Source organism: Sciurus vulgaris (genome assembly GCF_902686455.1).
Source record: "Sciurus vulgaris genome assembly, chromosome: 13".
Lineage (NCBI taxonomy): Eukaryota > Metazoa > Chordata > Mammalia > Rodentia > Sciuridae > Sciurus > Sciurus vulgaris.
Window position 1 is genome coordinate 62,128,320 of NC_136474.1, and position 21,618 is coordinate 62,149,937.

The 21,618-nt window shown below is 42.3% G+C and overlaps 1 protein-coding gene across 21 annotated transcripts in view; it reads left to right on the forward strand.

Annotated features, from left to right (window-relative positions):
* The window catches only part of FHOD3 (formin homology 2 domain containing 3), a 491,479-nt gene that overhangs the window by 340,015 nt on the left and 129,846 nt on the right, over window positions 1-21,618 (forward strand). For 8 of the 21 annotated variants that reach the window (XM_079108491.1, XM_079108477.1, XM_079108496.1 and 5 more), the window contains exons 11-13: window positions 15,131-15,223; window positions 17,844-18,200; window positions 18,695-18,772. The exons of 6 other annotated variants lie outside the window; for them this stretch is intronic. In XM_079108491.1, coding sequence (XP_078964617.1) covers window positions 15,131-15,223; window positions 17,844-18,200; window positions 18,695-18,772 — 528 coding nt within the window. The remainder of the gene's footprint in view (window positions 1-15,130; window positions 15,224-17,843; window positions 18,201-18,694; window positions 18,773-21,618) is intronic. 7 more of the 21 variants (XM_079108492.1, XM_079108488.1, XM_079108494.1 and 4 more) reach the window with 2 other exon arrangements.

Below are 21,618 nucleotides of genomic sequence, written 5' to 3' on the forward strand. Positions count from 1 at the left end.
GGCCACATACAATAAGGAGCAGGTGTAATGTTAGAGCAGAGGCGTGGTCTTCTGGCTTGATCTCTGTCTCCTCCTGCATAAACTCAGGACAAGGATACCTCTTTAAGAGGGTGATGGGAGAGTTAAGATAGCACAATGTGCACTTCAGTGTTAGTCACTCCATGCCCTGGAGCTTTCCCGGATATTGTTCTATTAAAGAAGATAATTGTTAAATAAATATGGACATGAACTGGAGAGCATATTTTGTGCACTGGCATAAACACGCTAGAGGATTTCATAACAACCAGATTAACAACCACTGTACTATGAGCAGCAAGTAGCTACTTGGAAGATTTATCTGATGGTAAATGATTTGTTATAAATGGGATTCACTGACAAGGGCTGTGACCTCCTGAAATAGGTATGACTGGAATACAGCCAGTGATTCAGAGATGTCTGAGGCTATTCCTGAGTATTGAGTAGCAAAGGTTGGGCTAGAGGGGACAAGGGAGAGTGGGCTGGAGATGGGAGAACCTGAACCAAGTAGAGACAGGCATGAGAAAGAGTCACTTTGCAAAGCTCCTGGTTACTGGAGTAGGATTTCTGAGAGCTTGGAAATTCACTGTGAACTAATTGTGGATTTCTTGGGGTTTGGGTTTTGCTGAGTTGAATGTGGGGATCTTTGTAGAGTCTGAGGAAACCGGCAGACTTCTGTACTTAAAACTGAGCAGTTTTCAAGTGGAGAATTGAGACGAGGGTTGTGTTCAGCAAGGGCATGCAGCTGGGAGCCCGGGGTGGGGCAGAGTGGGTGGGGCTGGAGCAGGATCCAGGGGGACAGAGAGCAGGGGGCAGTGATGCCATCAGGGAACACAGTTTGTGGGAGAATGACTGGATTATGTGGTGAAGTCTGAGCTGACTCCTGGGCAGTCAGTAACCCAGGGTCATAGGTTGACTTTAAGAACACTCGGGAAGCTTTGGGCCAGTTAAAATGTTTGAGGTACCTGTGGGTAAGGCAAGAAGGAAGGTTCCCAGTCAGGTGGATAGGCACTTCTTCAACTCCTGTGCCTGTAGATAATGGGTGAAGCAGAGGCCAAAACCCTGTAAACATGCAAGTGGGGGAGAGGAGATGACAAATCCCCGGAAAAGGCATTGTAGAACCATCATCTCATGACATGCTGAAATTGAAACCATCACCTGCTTTCCAAGTCAGGGAGCCTTCAAATTGGTTATCTTCCAGTGTGAAGGCTTCTCAAGCTGGAGTGAACTCCCCTGGCACCAGGTTTCAGGAGGACTCAAACTGTTCATGTAGGAGGGTAATGAACACACTTGGTATTATTTCATTGAATAGATTATTCATTCCTTTGTTTTGTATTTCTGTGCCTTCCTCAATCCCAATAATTCTTAAATGTGATGTTTCCATGATATCCCATGATTCTTGGATGTTCTGTTCATGATTTCTTACCATCTTTTCTGTTTGGTCAACTTTGTTTTCAAGATTAAATATTTTGTCTTCATTATCTGAGGTTCTGTCTTCCAAGTGATCTATTCTGTTGGCGATGCTTTCTACTGAATTTTTAATTTAGTTTGTTTCCTTCATTTCAAGGATTTCTCTCTTTTTTTTTTCAGAATCTATCTTTTTGTCAGTGCTCTTTTGCTTCCTGGATTTGCTCTTTTAACTGTTCATTGGTGTGATCGTTCATCGCCTACATTTGCTCTCTTATCTCATCCTTTGCTTTTCCAATCATTTTAATTATGTACGTTCCGAACACCCTTTCTGACATTTCTTCTACCATGCTGTCATTGGATTCTATTGATGTAGCATCTAGGTTTGGTTGGGACCTGTCTTCCCTTGTTTTCTCATGTTGTTCATGTATCTCTAGCAGTGCGAATCCAAGGTTTTGCACTGTAGACTTATAGTGTCCCTGCAATACCTCACCTTAACATGAGAGATTAATATTAGCAGCACACAATATAAACAATATGCATCCTTAACCCAAATAGTCCCTATTAAGATATCAAAAGTATTGTCTTAATAAGCAGAGATGATGTGTTTGATTATTATCTATAGCATAAACAATAGGTTTGCAATAATGACCACAATTTCTAATGGTGGACAAAGAGGATGGGGAGGGGTGTAGGATGTAATGTTAGTGAGATAAGAACTAAGTCTGTAGAGGTACTACGTCATAGGAATAGTGACAGTGGAATTAAAAGAAGTTGGTTGTTAGCATGAGAAAAGGGAGAAAAAGACTCCAAGGAAACAGATAAGAGGAAAATAGAGTGAGAAAAATAAGAAAAAAAAGTAGGAATAATAGTAGGTGTAATAGGAATAATAATAATACTACTAATAAAAAATTTCTACAATAAAACTATACTGTTCAAACCTCAAACCTTCCATAGCCTGATGCCTGAGGGGTACTTGATAATGCAGTGTCCCAAGAAGGGACTAGGGATAGTGGCCTCCAGGTCAGGAATAATCCATGATAGCGGGCAGATCATCCACCTATTGGTAGATGATCAGCCTCAGCGCGGGCGCTAGACGGTGGTGGGCTGGGCTCGGGGCAGCACTGGAGACGGTGGGTGCTAGGCCAGGTTACAGCGATTTGATGAACACACTTGAGACAGAAGGCCAGATTCATGTTCTAGTTGAATCATCAACCTCTTCTGGTGCTGCACTTGCTTCCTTCTGGATCCATCCAAATCCCCCATTTCCTATAATGTGCACCTTGCCATCTCATAGTCTGCATGTCCACAGCCCTAGTCGCAGAGCTTGATTTTCTCAGGCTGTCCATGTAGGTGACGGATGTGGCTGGTCCCACTGTGAGCACACATCTCTCAGAGTCTGTACACATGGCAGGATGCTTTGGAAGTGGAACAAGGACTGTCTAAGCAGCACTGAGTGCAGTGGATAGAATCCAGCCATGGAAAGAAGGATGAGATTGTGCTTGTTTGATAAAGTCTGCAGAGGGAAACTGGTGGTACCAAGGCACTGGTGATAATTAAACAGGCAACTAAAATCCTGGCAATGTAGGTTGAGGAGACCCAATGTGACAGCCAAGGGAAGTCTTCCCAGGGCACAGTGGTGCTGGTGAGTTGTTTTGCAAGGGAGCCCTTTAGGCATAGGCTTTGGAGATCGAGGACAGGTCCAACAAAAGACCTGTTCAAGCTTGTGTCACTCCGTGTCTCAGTGAGCTGATGGTAATGACAGGAACATCATGCCAATGTTGAGAAGTACTTTTTCTAAATGAGGTAATTTTTGTGTTTCAGACACTGATCAGAATTCACATGGGCCATAATCATGGTAGGATAACATGTCATGATGCCTTAAAATCTCCACTTTATTCGTTCTCCTGGCAGATGTGGGACATTATTAGAATGGGCAGAGAAGGCACTAGAGGCAAGGGCTAGGAGTCCCTGTGGAGTCCCTGTGTACATGAATACAGGCAGAAGGGCCCTGGAGTTCAGGAAAGACTCTGGCTTCTCCCAGTTATTGAAGAGAAGATGTGTTTTCTTCCAGCCACAAAGACTTTACCATGGACAGAAAGAGTTTAGCAGTTAGGAGCATGATGCTAAAGTCTGACTTCCTGGTTTACTTGCTGTATAACCCTGGGAAGACTTCTTAAGCTCTCTATGCCTCAGCTCCTCATATGTAAATAGGAGTAATAGTGCCTACTACCTGAGAGGTTCCTTTAAAGACCAAGCAAGTGAGCCATATAAACTGCCTCACATAAAGGTGCCCAACATGGGGTTGAGTTTGTGGAGTAAACAAGTGACTGCAGACTTCCCAGGGAGAGTTTGTTTTCCCAGAGATCCTAGGGGAGCACAGCCACGCAAAGAACAGAGAAGCCTGCCTCTCAGAAAATGGCCCACAGAACTGGAGGCAGCCTGGGCACATTTGGGATGGGCTTCTGCATCCCAAGTGCCTTCAATTGTCCTGAGGGAGCAGACTTCCCAAAGATACAGTAACTCAGGGAGGAATCCAGAGACAATTATCACACTTCAGGAATACTCTATTGCAGTACCCTCATCGCCCCAGAGAAAAAATTTCATTCCTGAGGGTTTTTTCCCCCCTCAGTTTTGTGGTTCTGGTTTTATAAACATGAGATTAAAAATTGACAAGAGACAAGCCCCCACAAGGAAGTGGTCAGTCAGGGCTGACTGCCTGCTGGCATTTATCTCCCAGAGGTCCTTGGACAGGACAGGATGGGTGAGGGGAAGTGATAACATGGCTGCCCGCCATGGCCAGGCCTTCCAAAGTGGAACAAACACTAGAGTTAAGAAGCTATTTTTCTACATATATACATAGAGTAAGCTTTGTAAAATTCTTTCCAAATAAAAGGGTAAATAAATTGGATCACAAACATGAGAAAAGAAAAATTATGAAGTGCCTTGGACCTACCTTTGTTTTTTTGTATTTATGGACTTGGGTCCATATCCATAATAACTTGTCTCTCTAAGTAAATGAGCAAGCCATTATCTCTAGAAGAATACTGGGTACGTTAGTTCAGAGTAGCCTTACATTTATAGACTTCTTAACATTGACATTTTATGAGCTCTGTTATTTACTGACCAGAGTCTGTTAAGAAGTCATTTCCATTCAGTTCCTGTTTTCTTGTGCCTACCATATTCCTGGATCTGAGACCATAACAGTGAACATGATCCTTACAAAGCTCAACTTAATAAGATAGTTTATGCAAATGGATGTTAAAGCAAGTAGGTACGTGTAGCTTTGGAAGAGGGCTTTTTGAAGTAAGCTGTGTGATAGAGGATAACAAGGTGTGTTAATCAGCTTTTCCTAGATGTGACAAAATTCCTGAAAAAATAAATAAATAAAACAACTTGGAGGAACAAAGATTTATTTTGGCTCATGGTCCATGGTTGCAGTCCATGGTCAGCTATCTCCATTGCTTTGGACCCGAAGTGAGGCAGAACATTATGGCAGAAGGGCATGGCAAAGGAATGTTGCTCAGATTAAGATGGCCAGGAAACAGAGAGGAAGGAACTGGTGGCAAGATAGAATCCCCAAGAGCATGTCCCTAAGAACCCGCTTCCTTCAGCCAGATTCCACCTCCCACAGCCTCCACCCCTCCACCTCCAGCAGTCCACTCAGTATTAATCCGCTAGTGGGATCAGAGTCCTCATGATCCAATCACTTTCCTAAAAAAGCCCCACCTCCGAACATTACTGCATTGGACACCATGCCTTCAAACATGAGCCTGAGGGATATTTCAAGTTCATATCATAATACAGGGATATTAGTATGTGCCCTCGAGGAGAACTTGGAGAAAGGCATAAGCATGTGGGCAGAGATGGTCATTACAAACATCACTCATAATAACAAGGAGCTGAAGAATAGCAAGATAAGTTAAATATGAAATACCCTAGGATGGATGAAACAGCTGTTGGAGGAAACATAATACCAGAAATAACAACATATCTGCCAAATCATTTGCAGCATAAAAAGATTATAAAATAATGTTTCAATTTTTTAAAAAATCTAGATGTTTACTCACCAAGTGTATAACAATTGTTACCTCTGGCCAAAGAGCCATTCACTTTTATCAGTAATATACTTTCTTAAAAGGAGTATGAATTGCTATAATTTTTGGAAAAGAAGGTAGTGGGATGGGACTGGTCCAGGAACCTCCCCAGGAATTAGGCTGAATTCTGAAGGATGGGAAGAATTATCCAGGACAGGAATACCAGGAAGAAGAGGGTATAGTGTACCTGGACATCTACCAGGTGTCTGGAGAGGCAAGCTGGGATGTGTGAAGGGAGACACGAGGTGAGACTGTGCAGTGAGCAGATCAGGTCATGCAGGGCCTAGGAAACCATAGCTTGGAGTCTGGTAGTTATTTGACAAGTGATGTTCAGCTTTGCACATTTGAAGAGATGCCTGTCTGCCTGGTGGGGGTGATTGGAGGTGAGGAGAGTGGAAATGGGCACAGATGGTAGCTATTGAAGCACTCCTGGGAAACATTGTCTAGGTCAGTGGTTCTCAACCCTATGGAGTATCTAAAATAATCCATGCTCAGGCCCCACCTTAGAATAGTGGCATGCAATTTCTAAACTCTCCTGAGAATTCACTTTTTAAATTATTTCAAGGATGTGAATCACCAATCTGGTCATTACTGATGGTCATGGAGAGATATGGAGGGTTTGAGGCATATGTAAGAGGAAGAGAGGGTTGGCCTGATTGCTGGATATCCCATTCCTGTTCTAGGATGAGCCCAAAGCTGTATGAGACACAGTGGGAACTGTGAGCGAGGAAGGCACAAGAATAGGTGACATGTGTCCAGTACCTTGTAGGTCATTTTGGCCCTTCACTGCTGTTTTTCTCTTCCTGTTATCTCCTTTGCATACAGTTCATTCCTCATGAACAACTCCACCAGCAGAAGGTCGATGAAGGAGAAAGCAAATGCTCCCCAAACAAGTCAGTGTGGTTACTGGTGATAACTTAAGGGCATGACTTAAGGGGGTAGAAAACGGAAAATGAGGTTACTGGGGAGAACCCTGGCTGAAATACAAGGTTTGGGGTTTATCTGTAGAGTCCCATTATCTACTTGATGACCATATTAAGAATGGATTGTGGTTTGTTCAAGTCCAAAGCATGAGAAAAGGCAATTAGAAGTTCCAGGATCAAACTGAGTCATGAATTTAAAAAGATTACCACACACTGAAACTCTGAAACACATTTGGCCCCCTCACGGTGGTTACATTTGATATCCGCTTAAATACAGAAATATCATGTCTCGTTTATTTCTAACTAAGAGACTCACACTCGAAAATATCCTTCTCTTCCCATTGCTGAAGAGCACTAGAAGGAGAAATTGTATGAGAAGTGCCGTTACAGGCTGAGTGTCCCTTATCCAAAATCATTGGGAACAGAAGTGTTTGGGACTTTGAATTTTCTTTCTTTCTTTTCTTTTCTTTTCTCTTTCTTTCTTTCTTTCTTTCTTTCTTTCTTTCTTTCTTTCTTTCTTTCTTTCTTTCTTTCTTTCTTTCTTTCTTTCTTTCTTTCTCTCTCTCTCTCTCTCTCTCTCTCTCTCTCTCTCTCTCTCTCTCTCTCTCTCTCTCTCTCTCTTTTTTCACATTTTGGAATTTACATGAGGAGATATCTTGGAAATTGGACCCAAGTCTCAACATGAAGTTCATTTACATTGTTTATGCCTTCTTAGCCTGAAGGTAATTTATTCAATATTTTTAGTGCACCTGTGTTTTGACTAGGACCCATCACATGAGGTCAGATATAGAATTTTCCACTTGGGATGTGATGTGGGCGCTCAAAGTTTAGGAGTTTGGAGCTTCTCAGATTTCACATTTTCAGATAAGGGAAGTTCAACCTGTATTTGCATTTTAAAAGCAAGTTGATTGGAAAACACTGATTAGTAATTATACAATTTCCAGAAGTAGGAGAGAAGGTCTAATATCCGTACAGTTTCATTTCTTCTGATACAACAGACCTTCAGAACTGGGAGGTCCCATTCCACTGTTTTATTTTATGGGTGAGATACAAGAGCCCCCAGATTGACCCAGCTTTTGAGACAGATTCAAGCCAGACCTGAGGTAGGTCTTTTAGATGCTTCCTTTCTTAAGTCTCAGCCTGGGACTATACTTGATGTCCCCACTGTCTCTAAAAATTCACATAGACTTGCAATCTACATTTATCTTAGTTTCTCTTCTTTCTCAGACCTCTCAGGGACATTTAAAGCAGCTAATGTCTGTGACTGAGAACCAAGCTTTTAAAATTAACATTTTCTTAAAATCAAGGTATGCACAGAAGAAAGTAGGGAGAGGCTTCATAGTCTGTAGCTGTCGCTGGATTAATTTGTTTTACACTCAAATTTGCAATTCCAGCTACTACTCGTTTATTCCTGTTGATGTTTATGCTCTGCAGGCTTAAATTACATTGTATTAAACTATTCCATGCTTCAACAGTAATAGCATGATGGGTCTGATTCTAAAACAGAATTGTGAAATAATGGCTTATATGTTGAGTTGCTGACCAGTGGTCTAGCTTCTTGGGTATGTCAGGATCCATGAGCTGTGCTTTATACTCCTAAACTGCATGCTTCGGGGACAATAAATACCTTCCTGTCTGACTTTGGGTTTTCACCATGGTAACATCCAGCAACAGCTGGGCTTTGTTAGATGTCTTTTCATTCACTTGGCTGGTACAAATCTTTTGAGGGAACTTTAATTTTATTTGGTGAATAACAAAACTCTATTTTTAAATGAAATCACTGCTTCAGATATTTGTCAAACTGATGATGATCACTAATTGGAAAATTTGAAACTGATCATGGGTCCTGGGTAACCTAGAAACAGCCTTAAAGTTAACAAAGTGTGAATCACTGACAGGCTAGGTGGAAACTATAGTTTAAGTATTTGTAACGGAGTGATGCAAACCAAGCCTAAGGGGTGCTTTCTTTGTCATAGATTTAGCAAAATGTTTTTATGAAATATTTTTCATCTAATTATGATATAAGCTGTATGCATTTTACAGAACTAAATGGGGCATTTGAAATATCTGCACATCCCATCCTGACCCCTGGTTGGTTCCTCTCTGGTCTCCTGAATTTTGCTAATAGTGCTGTGGATGTCTTTCAGGACACTTAGGTTTGCCAGGTTGAGTACTTCCTAGGTTAATTGTGTGTCTTCCTTCTCATGGGCCTGGAACATCAAGGGTGGAATCCTCTTTTAACCACTGTACCCTAGTGTTTACACCGTAATAAATGTTCAATAAAACATTTGTTGGTTAAGGGAAGGTAGACCCCCCTGCCTCATAGACTGCTGCGCTTTTTCAGAAGTTTTCATGACTAGTAGTTGTTATAATAGTGGTAGTAGTACTGGGGATTGAATCCAGGGACACTTAACCACTGAGCCACATGCCCAGCCCGTTTTTATACTTTATTTAGAGACAAGTTCTCACTCAGTTGCTTAGGGCCTTGCTAAGAAGTTGAGACTGGCTTTGAGCTTGGAATCCTCCTGCCACAGCCTCCCAAGCTGCTGGAATTACAGGCATGCACCACCATGCCTGGCATAACTTACTTTTAAAATATCCTAATTGTACAGGTTTGAATTAATTTCACAGAATATTTATTAATATAAAGAATATCAGCGAGTCTCTGACATAACTGAAAACTAGAGCATTATCCCAAACTTAAATCTCTGTGGTCACTCTTCCCTCCCTAAGCCTGGTACCAACACTCCTAAATATGTGTTCATTATTATCTTGTAGACTTTTGTTTTTATTTATTAGCATTATCTCACATACATATATGTAAATAAATAATATACAATGCTGCATTTTTTTTTAACTGTAAAAAAAATGTGCTGGGTGTGTTCCTTTTTGGGCTTGTTTTCCTCAATCCATATTTTGTGTCTGATGGTCACGTGCATCGTCACAATAAGCTGTCATTCGTCTGTTTTCACCGCCTGGAGTTTATCATGATCTTTTTTTTCTTTTATACATTGATGGGTATTCAGGTCATTTTTGGCTTTTGAAAATTCCAAACAGCACCTCTGAGAACATTCTTAGACTCATCCTGGTGTGCATGCACTTCAGGATCCCAAGGGAAGATGTCCCAGCCTTGGCACTGTTGACATTTTGCACCTAATCTCTGCTGTGAGACTGTTCTGAGCATGGTAGGGTGTTTAGTATTTGTGCCAACTAGATGCCAGTAGCTCCCTCCCAGAGGTGAAAACTAAAAATGTCTCAGGCATCGATGAATATACCTTGGAGGAATAGGGTGGTTCCACATAATTGACCTGGTTCAGAATTACTGCACTAGGATATAACAATGCCACTTTTAGGTCATGATATGTTTAACTTTGCAAGATAGTGCCAATCATTTTGCCAAAGTGGTTATACCTCTGCATACTCCTAGAAGAGGCAGTTGACCTCTTTTCTCTTCAATACTTTTTGTATTTTTAGATAATTTTGCCTGGTGGATATAAGATGATATCGCACTGTTAAGTGATATCTCACTTAATTTATAGTCCCCTGATTTAGAGAGAGATTGTTTATCTTCATTCAAGTTTATTGGCTTTGTTCATGTGTTTTGCCTACTTTTATAGTTTTTATTTTTAAAATGTATCTTGTGTATCTTGATCTGATTTGTCTGTTAGATGTAGACAAAGGTCTTTTCCCTGCTTACTGCTCAATTCTTCCTCATCCCAATTGCCTTGATCCTAGAACATGCTTCATTGTTGATCTGGGGATTTGTATTGTGCTTTTGAAACAGCTCAGCAATGCTCATTTTCCTTTTTGCTTGTGTTTTTGAAGCCTGAGACCTGGCATTAACCTGAGACCCAAATTTGGGAAAGTTAAATAGACTATTATAGAAACTGGGCCCTGCAGAATCAGGCTGTGGGCCTTTGCCCTGCCCTCAAATCTGGGATTGCTTTTAATAAAAAAGAAAATATACTTTCATTCAAAACAGGCTTGTGTCCAGGACTAATTCCTTATCAATAAAAAACAAACAAAATCTCTACAGAGGTATGTGAAAGCCAGAGGCCCCAAATCCACAATTCCGTAGCACAAAAATAAACAATTCTAAACAGTTATACTTTAAGAAAAAAATCCAACTTGGGGCAAAGCAAAGATGTCTGAATTAATTCTTCATTCTTAAATATTGTTAGCATAGAAAAATCATTGCTTGACTGATTTCATCATAGGCTGAAACTAAATAAAACCAAGCCACGAAGTTCTGTGCCCTGAGGGAGGGTATCTCCTTCTCCACCACTTTGCATTATAGGGCAAGACCAATACTTTGCCCATAGTGCATCGTGGAAGTGGGCCCTTCTGGGGAGTTACTGTGCTGCCTGTTCTTGGTCTTGGCCTGCCACTAGTTATAGCAATGTTATATCATACACATGTCACATGACAATTTATTGCAGGAGTTGAGAATATGGAACCCAAAGAGCTTGTGATGAAGGTCACGGTAGCTATATAGGAGACTGAAGAATGAGAAACAGAGGTAACAGGTGGAGGTCATAAAAGAGAAGTGTTGCTGTCAGTGGTGCAGAAGGTTTTGCAGAGTACTGGGCCTTCTCTTGGGGCATCAAGCAGTGTTCATTAGTGGGGGAGGTTTGAGACGTCCTCAGGTCCTGAAGATGATGGAGACAAGGATGACCCTGGGTAACAGCTAAGACAAGCTGATTTGTTTACCATAGGCCAAGCCTTTTGCATGTTTTTGCAGTTCTCTTAGAGTCAGGTACTGATACTACCCCCACACAGGGACACCGCTGGGTAGTGGTGGGCTGGAGAGCAAACCAGGCAGCCAGGCTCAGAGCATCCCCACCCCACCCCACCTGGGAGAGTAAATGGAATCAAGTCATTTTGGAGGGTGAGGCTCAGTGTTTTTATTTAAAAAGGTGAGACCCATGGGATTGGCAAGGTCAAGTGCATTCTGGGTAGACGGAAGCAATAATGTCTGCAAATGCCTGATGAAGCTAAGGGAAGGTGGCTTCAGGCTGGCAGTTGTGAGGAGAGTTTGGGATTTGTGCTGTGAATGTGGTTGGAGAAGCAAAGGAGTGAGATTGGCAAGGGGGTGGCTGTGAGGGTGTGCTGTGCCATGCTTAGAATGACAGATGAGGTGTGTGGCTTGGCTGTGGCACTGCAGGAGGGATGCTGCCCTTGCTGTTTTGCAGGTCACCTTCCTTTAGATGGAAGTCCCGCCTGAGACATGTGGCCATGAGGTTTTGCCAAGGCGTCTCTCTTCCTTTCTGCTGCATTTAATCAGTCACCAGATTCAACCAGATCTTCTGCTTTAATCCTGTTCCAGATGCATCTCATCCTCTTCAGTTCCACTGCTGGCCCCCTCACTGCCCTACTTGCCTCTGTATCCAAGCTTATGTGGCTGCAATTCCAAAACTTGGTTGACACATTTTAAGGAATGGGAATTACAGATCGGAACTCAACTGCATAGAAAGGATAATAGATTACAACGAAGTGGGGCTTGTTACTGGTGCACAAGTTTGGTTTAACATTTTAAAAAACGTTTTTTTAGTTGTAGATGTTATTTATTTTTATGTGATACTGAGGATTGAACCCAGTGCTTCATGTGTGTGAGGAAAGTACTCCACCACTGAACTACAACCCCAGCCCCAGTTTAACGTTTTTTAAAAATGCAGTTGTAGGGCTAGGGATATAGCTCAGTTGGTAGAGTGCTCTCCTTGTGTGCACAAGGCCCTGGGTTCAATCCCCAGCGCAGCACGCACACACACACACACACACACACACACACACACACACAAAAGCTGTTGTAATTTGTTACATTTCAGAAAAAGGGGAGAAAGATCATATGATCTTAATAAATTCATAAAAAAGCATTGTACAGAATATCTTTAGAATCTTGATATAAGCAAAAAAATTCAATGTTTTTATTAGTATGTTATACATAATAGGTTCATTTTGACATATTCATTTCTGTATGATATAATTTGCTCCAAATTAATCCCTATTGCTACAACTTTTCCTCTCCTCCTTCCTAACCCTTCCTCTACTGGTCTTCTTTCCTTCCTTCCTTCTTTCCTTCCTTCCTTCCTTCACTTATTTATTTTGGTGTTTTATATATAAAAGTAGAATTCACTATAATATATTCATACATGGACCTAGAAAAAATTGTCAGTTTCTTTCCTCAGTTCTTCCCTTACTCCCTCACCCTTAGTTCCCTTTCTCTACTCCACCATTTTTCCTTCTGTTTTCATGGGATTTTCACCTTAAAAAAAAAAATTCCTTCTAACTTCTGCATATGAGAGAATATCTGACTCTTAGCTTTCTGAGTCTGACTCATTTCACTTAGCATAATGCTCTCCAGTTTTATCTATTTTCCAGGAAATGGCACAATTTCATTGAGTAGAACTCCATTGTGTACATGTGCCACATTTTCTGTTGACGGGCACATGGGCTGGTTCCATAACTTGGCTGTTATGAATTGCACTGCTGTAAACATTAATATGCATGCATCACTATAGTATGCCAATTTTAGTTCTTTTGTACAACAAATTTTAGAACACAGTACACAAAAGCAGTGATCGATAATAGGACTTCATTAAGGTTAATAACTTCTATTCATTTAAAAAGACATCATGAAGTAAACATAAAGGCAACACACATAAGAAAAAGATATTTGCAACACATAAATGCCAGAGGACTTATAGTCTAATTATGTTAAAAAAAAAAAAAACTTCAAACGAAAAAGAAAAGGTGATCTGGTTTTGAAAAAATGGACAAGGTACTTCAGCACTTCAAAAAAAGAAGATGTATCCAATGGACATTAAAAGTATGACTATGTGCCCAACTTCATTAGTCATCAGACAAAACAAACTAAAACCACAACAAAATAGCACAACACAGATCAGATGGCTAAAATAAACAAAAATATCAAATCTTGGAAAAGATGTGAATAACCAGAATATTCATATATATGGAAATGTAAATTAGCCTTATCACTTCAAAAAATAATAAAGATGAACTCAAGCATAACTTAGGACCCCAAACCCTATCTTTGGATGTATTCAGCACAGAAATATATTCACATGTTCATCAGAAGACATGTATTATAATGTTCATAACAGAATTATTCAGAATAACTCAAAAGTACCCAAATATCTTCCACAGTAGAATTGATAGCTAAATTGTGGCATATTCACATAGGACAGTTCTATGTATAAATGAGAACACTTGATGTTTAAGTACACATGACAATGTAGATGAATCCCACAAGGGTAATGTTGAACAAAAGAAACTAGACACAGTATGATTCCTTTTAGAGAAGAAAACCAAGCAGATAGCCTGTGCTCTTTGATGTGAGTTGGGGAAGGAAAGCAATTGGAAGGGAGCCATAATGGGGTGCTGATTAGATGAAGGTATTCATTTTATGAAAGTTCAGTGATTTGTGTACATACTTTTTAGTTCAGTAAAAGGGAAAAAAAATAGCTAAAGGGCAAGGATGCAGAAGAATTAAACATCTTGATAAAGTGATGCCTGAAGTGTTAAGAGGGCTCTTCTTCAGGTCTAATGGCAGGAAGGTGCTGGTGGACAGGTAGAAGAGATGGATACTCTCTAAGCAGGTGGAGATTTTGGTGGGTGGGGGCTGTGGTCAGGGAGAAGGATGGCTGGGTGTCAGACTTCCCTGGTGGACTAATTCTGTATGATGAGGTCCAGAGTGTGAGGGGCTGATGTGAGAAAAGGCAAAGATCCCTGGAGTTCAGGAAGGCAAGGGATGGAGAAGCCCAGCAGGGCATTGCCTAGGTGTTCCCCGTGGATAGCCATGTAAGTCAGATGGTATCAGGGCTTAGAGACTGAAAGAGGATAATGATATGGTTATCCATGTCTTTAGTCTATATTCATTTAGCGGCAAGTATAAAACCTAACTTAAACTATCTTAAGCAAAAAAGAATTTATCGTCTGTCAGTGAAAGGCCAGTGTGGAGCTACAGAACTGCTGGATACAGGTGTTAAATCATCCTCTTCCCTTTTCAGCCCTGCTTTTCTTGAATGGGCTTATGTTTAGGCCACCTTCCACTAGAAGGTTCAGGAACCTCCAGATTCAGGATGTCCTAACAGAGTCATTCCTGAAAGCACCAGGAGAAACTCCAGGGGGTGACATGGATAGATTCCACCTAGAACATGTACCCACCCTCTAAGAGGGGGTGGATCTGCCCCCCAGAACCACACATTAAGAATTGAGGAGTGGCCAGCCAAAGCCATATGTCTACCATGGGGTTAGTCAGTGCCAGATTGGCCTGCTCTTGGATGGTTTCTAACCAAGAGGGATGTGGTAAAAATGTGAGGACTCTGTGGTTGCTGCAGGAGCTGGTTATCACCAAGAACATGATGATTCTGTGTGAAGGGGAAGACCACATAGGAGGCTCTGAGTCACATGTGGTGGGGGCAGGGTAGTGGCATCCAGCCAACCCGACAAAGACATCTGGCCTATTCTGGGTTATGGCATCTCTTCCCCACATTTAAAGTTCCTCATCTCAGAACTGTCTGCTCTCTCCTAACAGATTGAGAATGCTCCTTTTCATTTCAGCCTGCTGGGGTTTCTTCTTTGTCTCATCTTTGTGTTTGTCTGTAATGCTCATCTTGCTTTTTCCGTTTTGTCTTTGTGTACATTTCTCTTTTCCTGGCATTGTCTCAGGGATGAGGAGGAGGAGGAAGAAGAACAACCAGTCACGGAACCCAATTCAGAGGAGGAGAGAGAGGACGATGCCCGATATCAGGGCAAGGACAGGTACCAAGGGCTGCACCCTCCCAGGCTCACAAGAAACACCCAGGGCTCCTTCCTAATGACAATTTGCTGCCACCACTTTTGATAATCTCCTTCCCTGCACTTACCCTGTGCACAGAATCACAGAATGACTAGTTTTGTGGAAATAACTGAGCACACTTTCATTTGAGAACAGCACTTTTTATTCAAATCCTGCCTTCCGTAATTTATGGAAAATTTATCCAATTGGTTTTCAACTACTCTTCCCTCCCTTACTAAGCACTTTAGTTGAATCAACTTGACAATGACTAAAAAGACCCATCTTTAAGATTTTAGGCCTTTTAGCATGTAGATGTGTGTTCCCTTCTTCCTGCTAATTTTGCTAATACAATGTTGGCTAATGTGTGTGGATAAATACTGTGCTAATGATTTAAGTATGCTTTTTATCCAACTGGACAGGAACAGTTTCATTCCAGTATTTATTTTTATGCCCAGAACAATTAACATAGTTCTGCAGACTTTGGGATGAGTTGTTGAAGGTATTTTAAAAATTTGTAGGCATTTTCTCAAAATGACTTCTTTACAAAAATGCACATTTTATAAAAATTTGATTTTCCAGTATTCAAAAATTATTCTGAAATTGAATGACTTTCTTCATTTAGTTGGTTGCCATTGCAAATTGACGTGTTTGCTATTAGTTTTTTCTACAAATGAACAAAATCAAAGGGATCTTAGATGAATTGGAGTAAAATCTTTCTCTTGCCAACCTCAATGTTGGTGGGGCCTCTCCTCTGCCAGGCTGTCTGTGCATGTGAAAGTCTTTGTCTAAGTTTCCCACCATTCCCCGGGTCATAGAATCCTCTCCAAATTGAGAAACTAATGAGTGCCTCCCCTCCCCCTTTGAAATATCTGTAAAAAGCTAGCAGGATGTGGACAGAGGAAAGAAATGATGATAGAAAATTAGTCACACACATCAGAGTAAGCAAGGAGAAGGGTCAGCAGGAAACAGTCCCTTGCCCATGCTGATGTACCAAGTTAGTGATGGATTAGTTATGGGCCCTCTGGGAAGGAAGTTTGGTTCACAGTACCATTTTAGCTTGAGAATGAGTCACAGAAAAGTATGTAGACTCTTGATAAATAGACTAGTGTGACTCCAAGTGTGCCTAAGAGTGAGTGTTCTGTCCCATCCTCACACCCACAGAAATTCACATGCTTCAGCACCTAATGACTGGCTGGAAGAATCTTGCTGTAAAGGGCAGCCTTCAAGGACATCCCAAGTGATGATGTGCTGTCCTCACCTAGCATTGTTATCTATGCAGGTAGATGACCACTCACCTTAGGCCTTAAAGCAATGCTAGAAGCATCCTTCCTCAGAGACTGGCTAGGCCTTCCAGTTTTAGGAAATAAGGATGTGCATGTTAAACATGGAGTTTAATCTTGACAGTACCTAGGTGTTCATTAACTTTGATATGGATGTTACTTGTTCTCCAGTGGAAACTTAAAGTGATGGGAAAGATTTTTTCCTTTTATAGGACTGACCTCCCCGCAGCTCTCTCTTCCTGCTGACTCCAGTTTACTGTGTGCTCACACCTGTGTTCCAATGGTGCTGTGCACTCCCTAGCGTGGCAGGGTGAGCTCTTCCCATCAGCCCAGGGAAACCTGCCCCTTTAGACAGATGAGTCTCTCTGAACTTGAGGTAGGAAAGAAAACAGTTCAAAGCTCATGGCCGGGAGTCAGGCTCTCCTGGAGAGGGCTCTGGTTTTAAAAATCGCATCAGTTCTCAGGTTGTAAAGGTATGTGTTAAAGTATTCAAGTATCTAAAGCCAGTCCCCAAAGATAAGAAGGGTTTTTGTTTGTTTTTAAATTCTGAAAAGTTCACTTGACAAAATTGTAGATGTTTAAGATATACAGCATAATGATTTGATATGACTATACATTGTGTAACGATTACCATGATCAAATTAACAAACATCCACCACCACCCATAGTTACCCCTTGTATCCATGTGCATGGGACAGGTAGTCCATAACTCTAACTGCAGGCCTTTCTGGAAGAGCCCAGATATTGTGAGGCTTGGTGACAGGCACTGGAGAAAGTGCAGTGCACAAAATTTGTCTCCTTATCCCTGTACCCCCTCTTTGGCTCTCATTCCTCACTGGCATTTCTTCTCCTTTCCTCCTATCCATACCTGTTTTCAAGAAAGGCTCTGAAAGCAGTTATAGATAGACCTTTTTGGATACTTCAAGGTTGGACTTTTTAACAGGAAGACAGGTCCTCTATTTGACCAAGACAAATAACTGAAGTTCAAATTGTAGAAATTGAGGTGCTGACACAAGCAGCAGGGAGTAATGCAGAGGAGCCTTCAGGCTTCCCATAAATCCCTTCCCAGAGACCAGATGCTTCCTTGGACTCTGCACATCTGACCTGCAGCCAACCAACTGGGCAATCCAGGGGCCAGCACTGAGAGGACAAGCTGAAGCCTCTGGGGATGGGTATTGATCCTGCAGCTCAAGAAACAGCTGGAACTGGAGTCAGTGGCACTCAGAGTGGGTTCTACATATGTCTCTCTGTCTCCTAACTTTGATTCTTCTCTCCCAAATCTCTCTTCTCCCCTTTCCTTCCTGCCTGCCTGCTGGGCCAACAGAGAGGCCAGCCCTGCCTCAGAGCAGGGCACCACCGGGAAGGGTACTGCTCCCCAGAGTTCTGCGCTCCCAGCCACCTCCAGTGACACCTTGCAGGGAAAACAGCTCCCAACCAGCACAGCAGCAGGGAACTTCCTGCATGGAGCATCCTCTGGGCCTGAGGCCACCCAGCCCGCCCTCCTGCCACCCCCCAATCCTGTCTCAGCTGCTCGGTCCCCCTCCGCCACGCTGAAGGTGTCACCGACCACAGACAAGCTGCCCTACGTGCCCCACAGCCCCTTCCACCTCTTCTCCTACGACTTTGAGGATTCTCCCTTACCCACCAAGGAGAAGGAAGCAGAGCCCCAGAAGGAGAACAGGTAGATTTGACCGTGTGGGGCCCATTTGAAGTTAATCTGGGGGAGAACACAGCACCTTAACGGCCTTCTGTGACATGTCTTCCTGCAAAGTTTGTGAGGTGTAGTCAGAGCAGACAGATGTGACCTAAACCCACTCCCTGACCACTGACAAAATGGTGACCAGTACTTAGACGCTGGGGACTGGGAGTGTAGCTCAGTGGCATAGTGTGTGCTTTGCATGTACCAGGTGCTAGGTTTCATTCCCTGAACCACCAAAACCCAAAATCACTGTAGATAAAATGCAGAGGAAAACTGTCACCTGTTTGAGCTAAGGAGATTTTTAATTTTAATATGATTTCAAACAATGGATTTTTAGACATAAGTGTTACATGGTCTGTCAAAATCTGTACATCTCACATGCACCTCTCCATCCACATGGAGAGCTTTTGACCAGCAGAGTACATGGATGTACTTCCCCTCCATACAGCCTGGTGAGTGGGTTTTCCTTCCTTCAGCAGTTCCCCCGACTCTTCCCCTTGGAACACACACACTGCTTCGGAGCCTTACAACTTCCGGTCTTTCTCTTCTAATAGGTGGGTGTCTTGTCATTACTTCCTTTCCCTATTCTGTAGCTGTCTGTTTTCTAACGTGCATTTTTCTTCTCAAAGATTGCTCACTGATAACACACAATGATTACAGTTTGAACCACTTTATGGAGCCTTAATATAATTACATTATTTAACTATGATCATTTGAATAAACTTTATAATAAGATATCTTATTGGCAATAGGGATAGAGATGCGCAAATCAAAACTCCAACTGGTAAGTTGAACCAGTGTTTGCCGTATGAATGCCCTTCATTATTGCCTGAATTAGGAGCTCTCTGCTGGGGTAGAGAGCTGGGGAACAATGGGTGTGTATTTCAAACAATCAGTCGTCCACAATTGATATTTGATCATTCTGATGGCCACCCAGTGTTACAATAATAATAATAATAATAATTAACATTTGTTGAACATTTATCATGACCCAGTCCTATGTTTTCCATGAAATTAGTATTTTCAAGATCCACTTAACCCTTAAGTAGGTTCTGTGATGAGCCCTAATTTGTGGTGAGGAAACTGAGGCACAGAGAGGCTAAGTAACTTAGCCAGAGTCACTCAGTGAGTGAGTGAGAGAACAGTGTCAGCCTGCTCCACAGCTAGGTCCTCACCTGAGCCTTAAGTCACTGCCTGTCTCCAGCAATCTGTTGCTGTCTGCTCTGGGATTGCCATGCCCCTGCCAGGGGTCTTCAGGGAGGTCCTTTGCCAGAGGCCTGTGTTTGGGGGACCCTGAGCCTGGGTGCCTGGCAAGAAGCTGTACTTCATTTTAAATGAAGCCTTATAAAACCTGAACCTGGAGGGCAGCTCTTTCACACCATAAAAATGACCAGTCACTATGTGTCCATCTCATAAACAGAAGGACTAATCCGTTGTCATCAGCCATTTTTGCTTACCATAACCTAAAAGAATTTTGAACCTTCCCTCAAAGTTTTAAGAAGCCTGTCTAAAATGTTTTTAATCCTAAATTTAAATCATTGCAGAGGATATAATTTGTCTATGGGATATGTGTTTATTTTTGTCAAAACCTTCAGATGTCACTTACTTGGTTATGAAAACATCTATGTACACCTAACTGGCAGAACGAATCCTCAGTCCAATAAGATCTAATTTCCATCAGAAGACATCTGGCTTCATGTTTCAGTTCAAACAAGCCAGCTCATCTGTGTCCCTGTGATAGCCATCTCACTCCAGGGGCTCAGGTAGGTGAGCAGGTAGATGGAGGTCAGGCATGAAGCCTTGTCCTGAGTTTGCCCCTGGATAGATATAGCACCTTCGTCTCCCTCTAAGAATTCCTTTGGGACTAGTTGCTTTCCCAGGTTTCTCCTTTGCTTGGCCTCCTGTTCTACAAGGCCGTGTCCCACCCCACCTCCACCTCTTGAGGGTGTTTTTTCTTTCTAAAAGTGGAAGGCAAATGTCAGGGAAGTCTCTTGGGGTTGCTCAGGCAGATCCATGGTAGGGAAGAGTAGCACTGGAGCTGGCAGATCTAAAAATCCATTTCCCCTTGTTTCCATGATGACTGTATACCTTCAGGGGTTATGGCAGAGTTTGAAGACCTCAAAACTGCAGGTTCTCTACTGCTGTATTCTGAGTTTAAAATCCTGGAATTGGCATGGTGGCGCATGCCTGTAATCCCAATGACTCGGGAGACTGAGGCAGGAGGATCCCAAGTTCAAAGCCAGCCTGAGCAATTTAACGATGTGCTAAGCAACTGGAGGAGATGCTGTCTCTAAATAAAATATTGAAAGGGCTGGGGATGTGGCTCAGTGGTTAAGCGCCCCTGAGTTCAATCACTGGTACCAAAAAAAAAAAAAAAAAAAGAAATCCTGGGACCTGGGATTATGGTGATTATTCACACAATTTTATGGAATGAATCCAACATGACTTCTTGTGCCCTCCAGAGCAGTACCTATGTGCGCTTTAGAATCCGTGCCTTTGGGAGAAAAAGACCTTGGCAACCTCGTCTTTCCTGGCAGGGCGTAAACCCATGGTGGTGATCCTGGACTTTGTGGTGATGGTCCCGGCCTCTGATGGGGTTTCCTGGACCCCAGGTCCTTCCCACTTGGTCTCCAGTCTTCACTATTATGTGAAGACCTGGGGAGGGAGAGCAACAGGAACATGAATTACCCAGTCGAGTACACTGAAATGCAGCTCCGTGCTTCTGAATGAGGAACAACTTTGATTTAATTGAGCAAAGCTTAAAGTTGGGAATTTCAATACTGTATAAATACTGTACTTGTTGAATTTTCTGACGTTCACTTGCTGGCCTTTCCGTGGGCCTGTGTGGCCACAGATTTGACTACTCAGTAGTTGGCTGTAGTTGAATGGGTTGTAATAGAGACCCACCTGTTAGTCATTAAACGGAACCCTCCCCGACTTACACACAAAAACGCTGAACAGTGGAATTGTCTGATCCAGTTAATTTGGCTGAAATGGAGAAGCAAAATCGGGCAGATTATGATGCATTTGAATTAATTGCTTAGTCATTTGAAAAACCAAAGGAGGGAAAAACACATTATGTTTGTTTTATTTCCATAACGTCATTTAAACAATTCGAGCAACGCGATCCTGTTCAAACAATCTGCAGGATGTCCACTTGTGGTCAGAGCGGGTGCTTTCAGCTGCTGGGGTGGGACAACAAGTTGAGCTTCCAGACAGCTGGCACGTGTCCAGGCCGAGGTTGGTGCATAGTGGCAGCATCCCAGCCTCATCCCTGGGGTCTCTGCAATCCCTGTGGCAGCTCCTTCCGGTCTTCCTAGGAGCACTTAATGCTCTGACCTCTGCCTTTCTTTCTTTCTTCCTTTTTTTTTTTTTTTTTTTTTTTTTTTTTTTTTTTTTT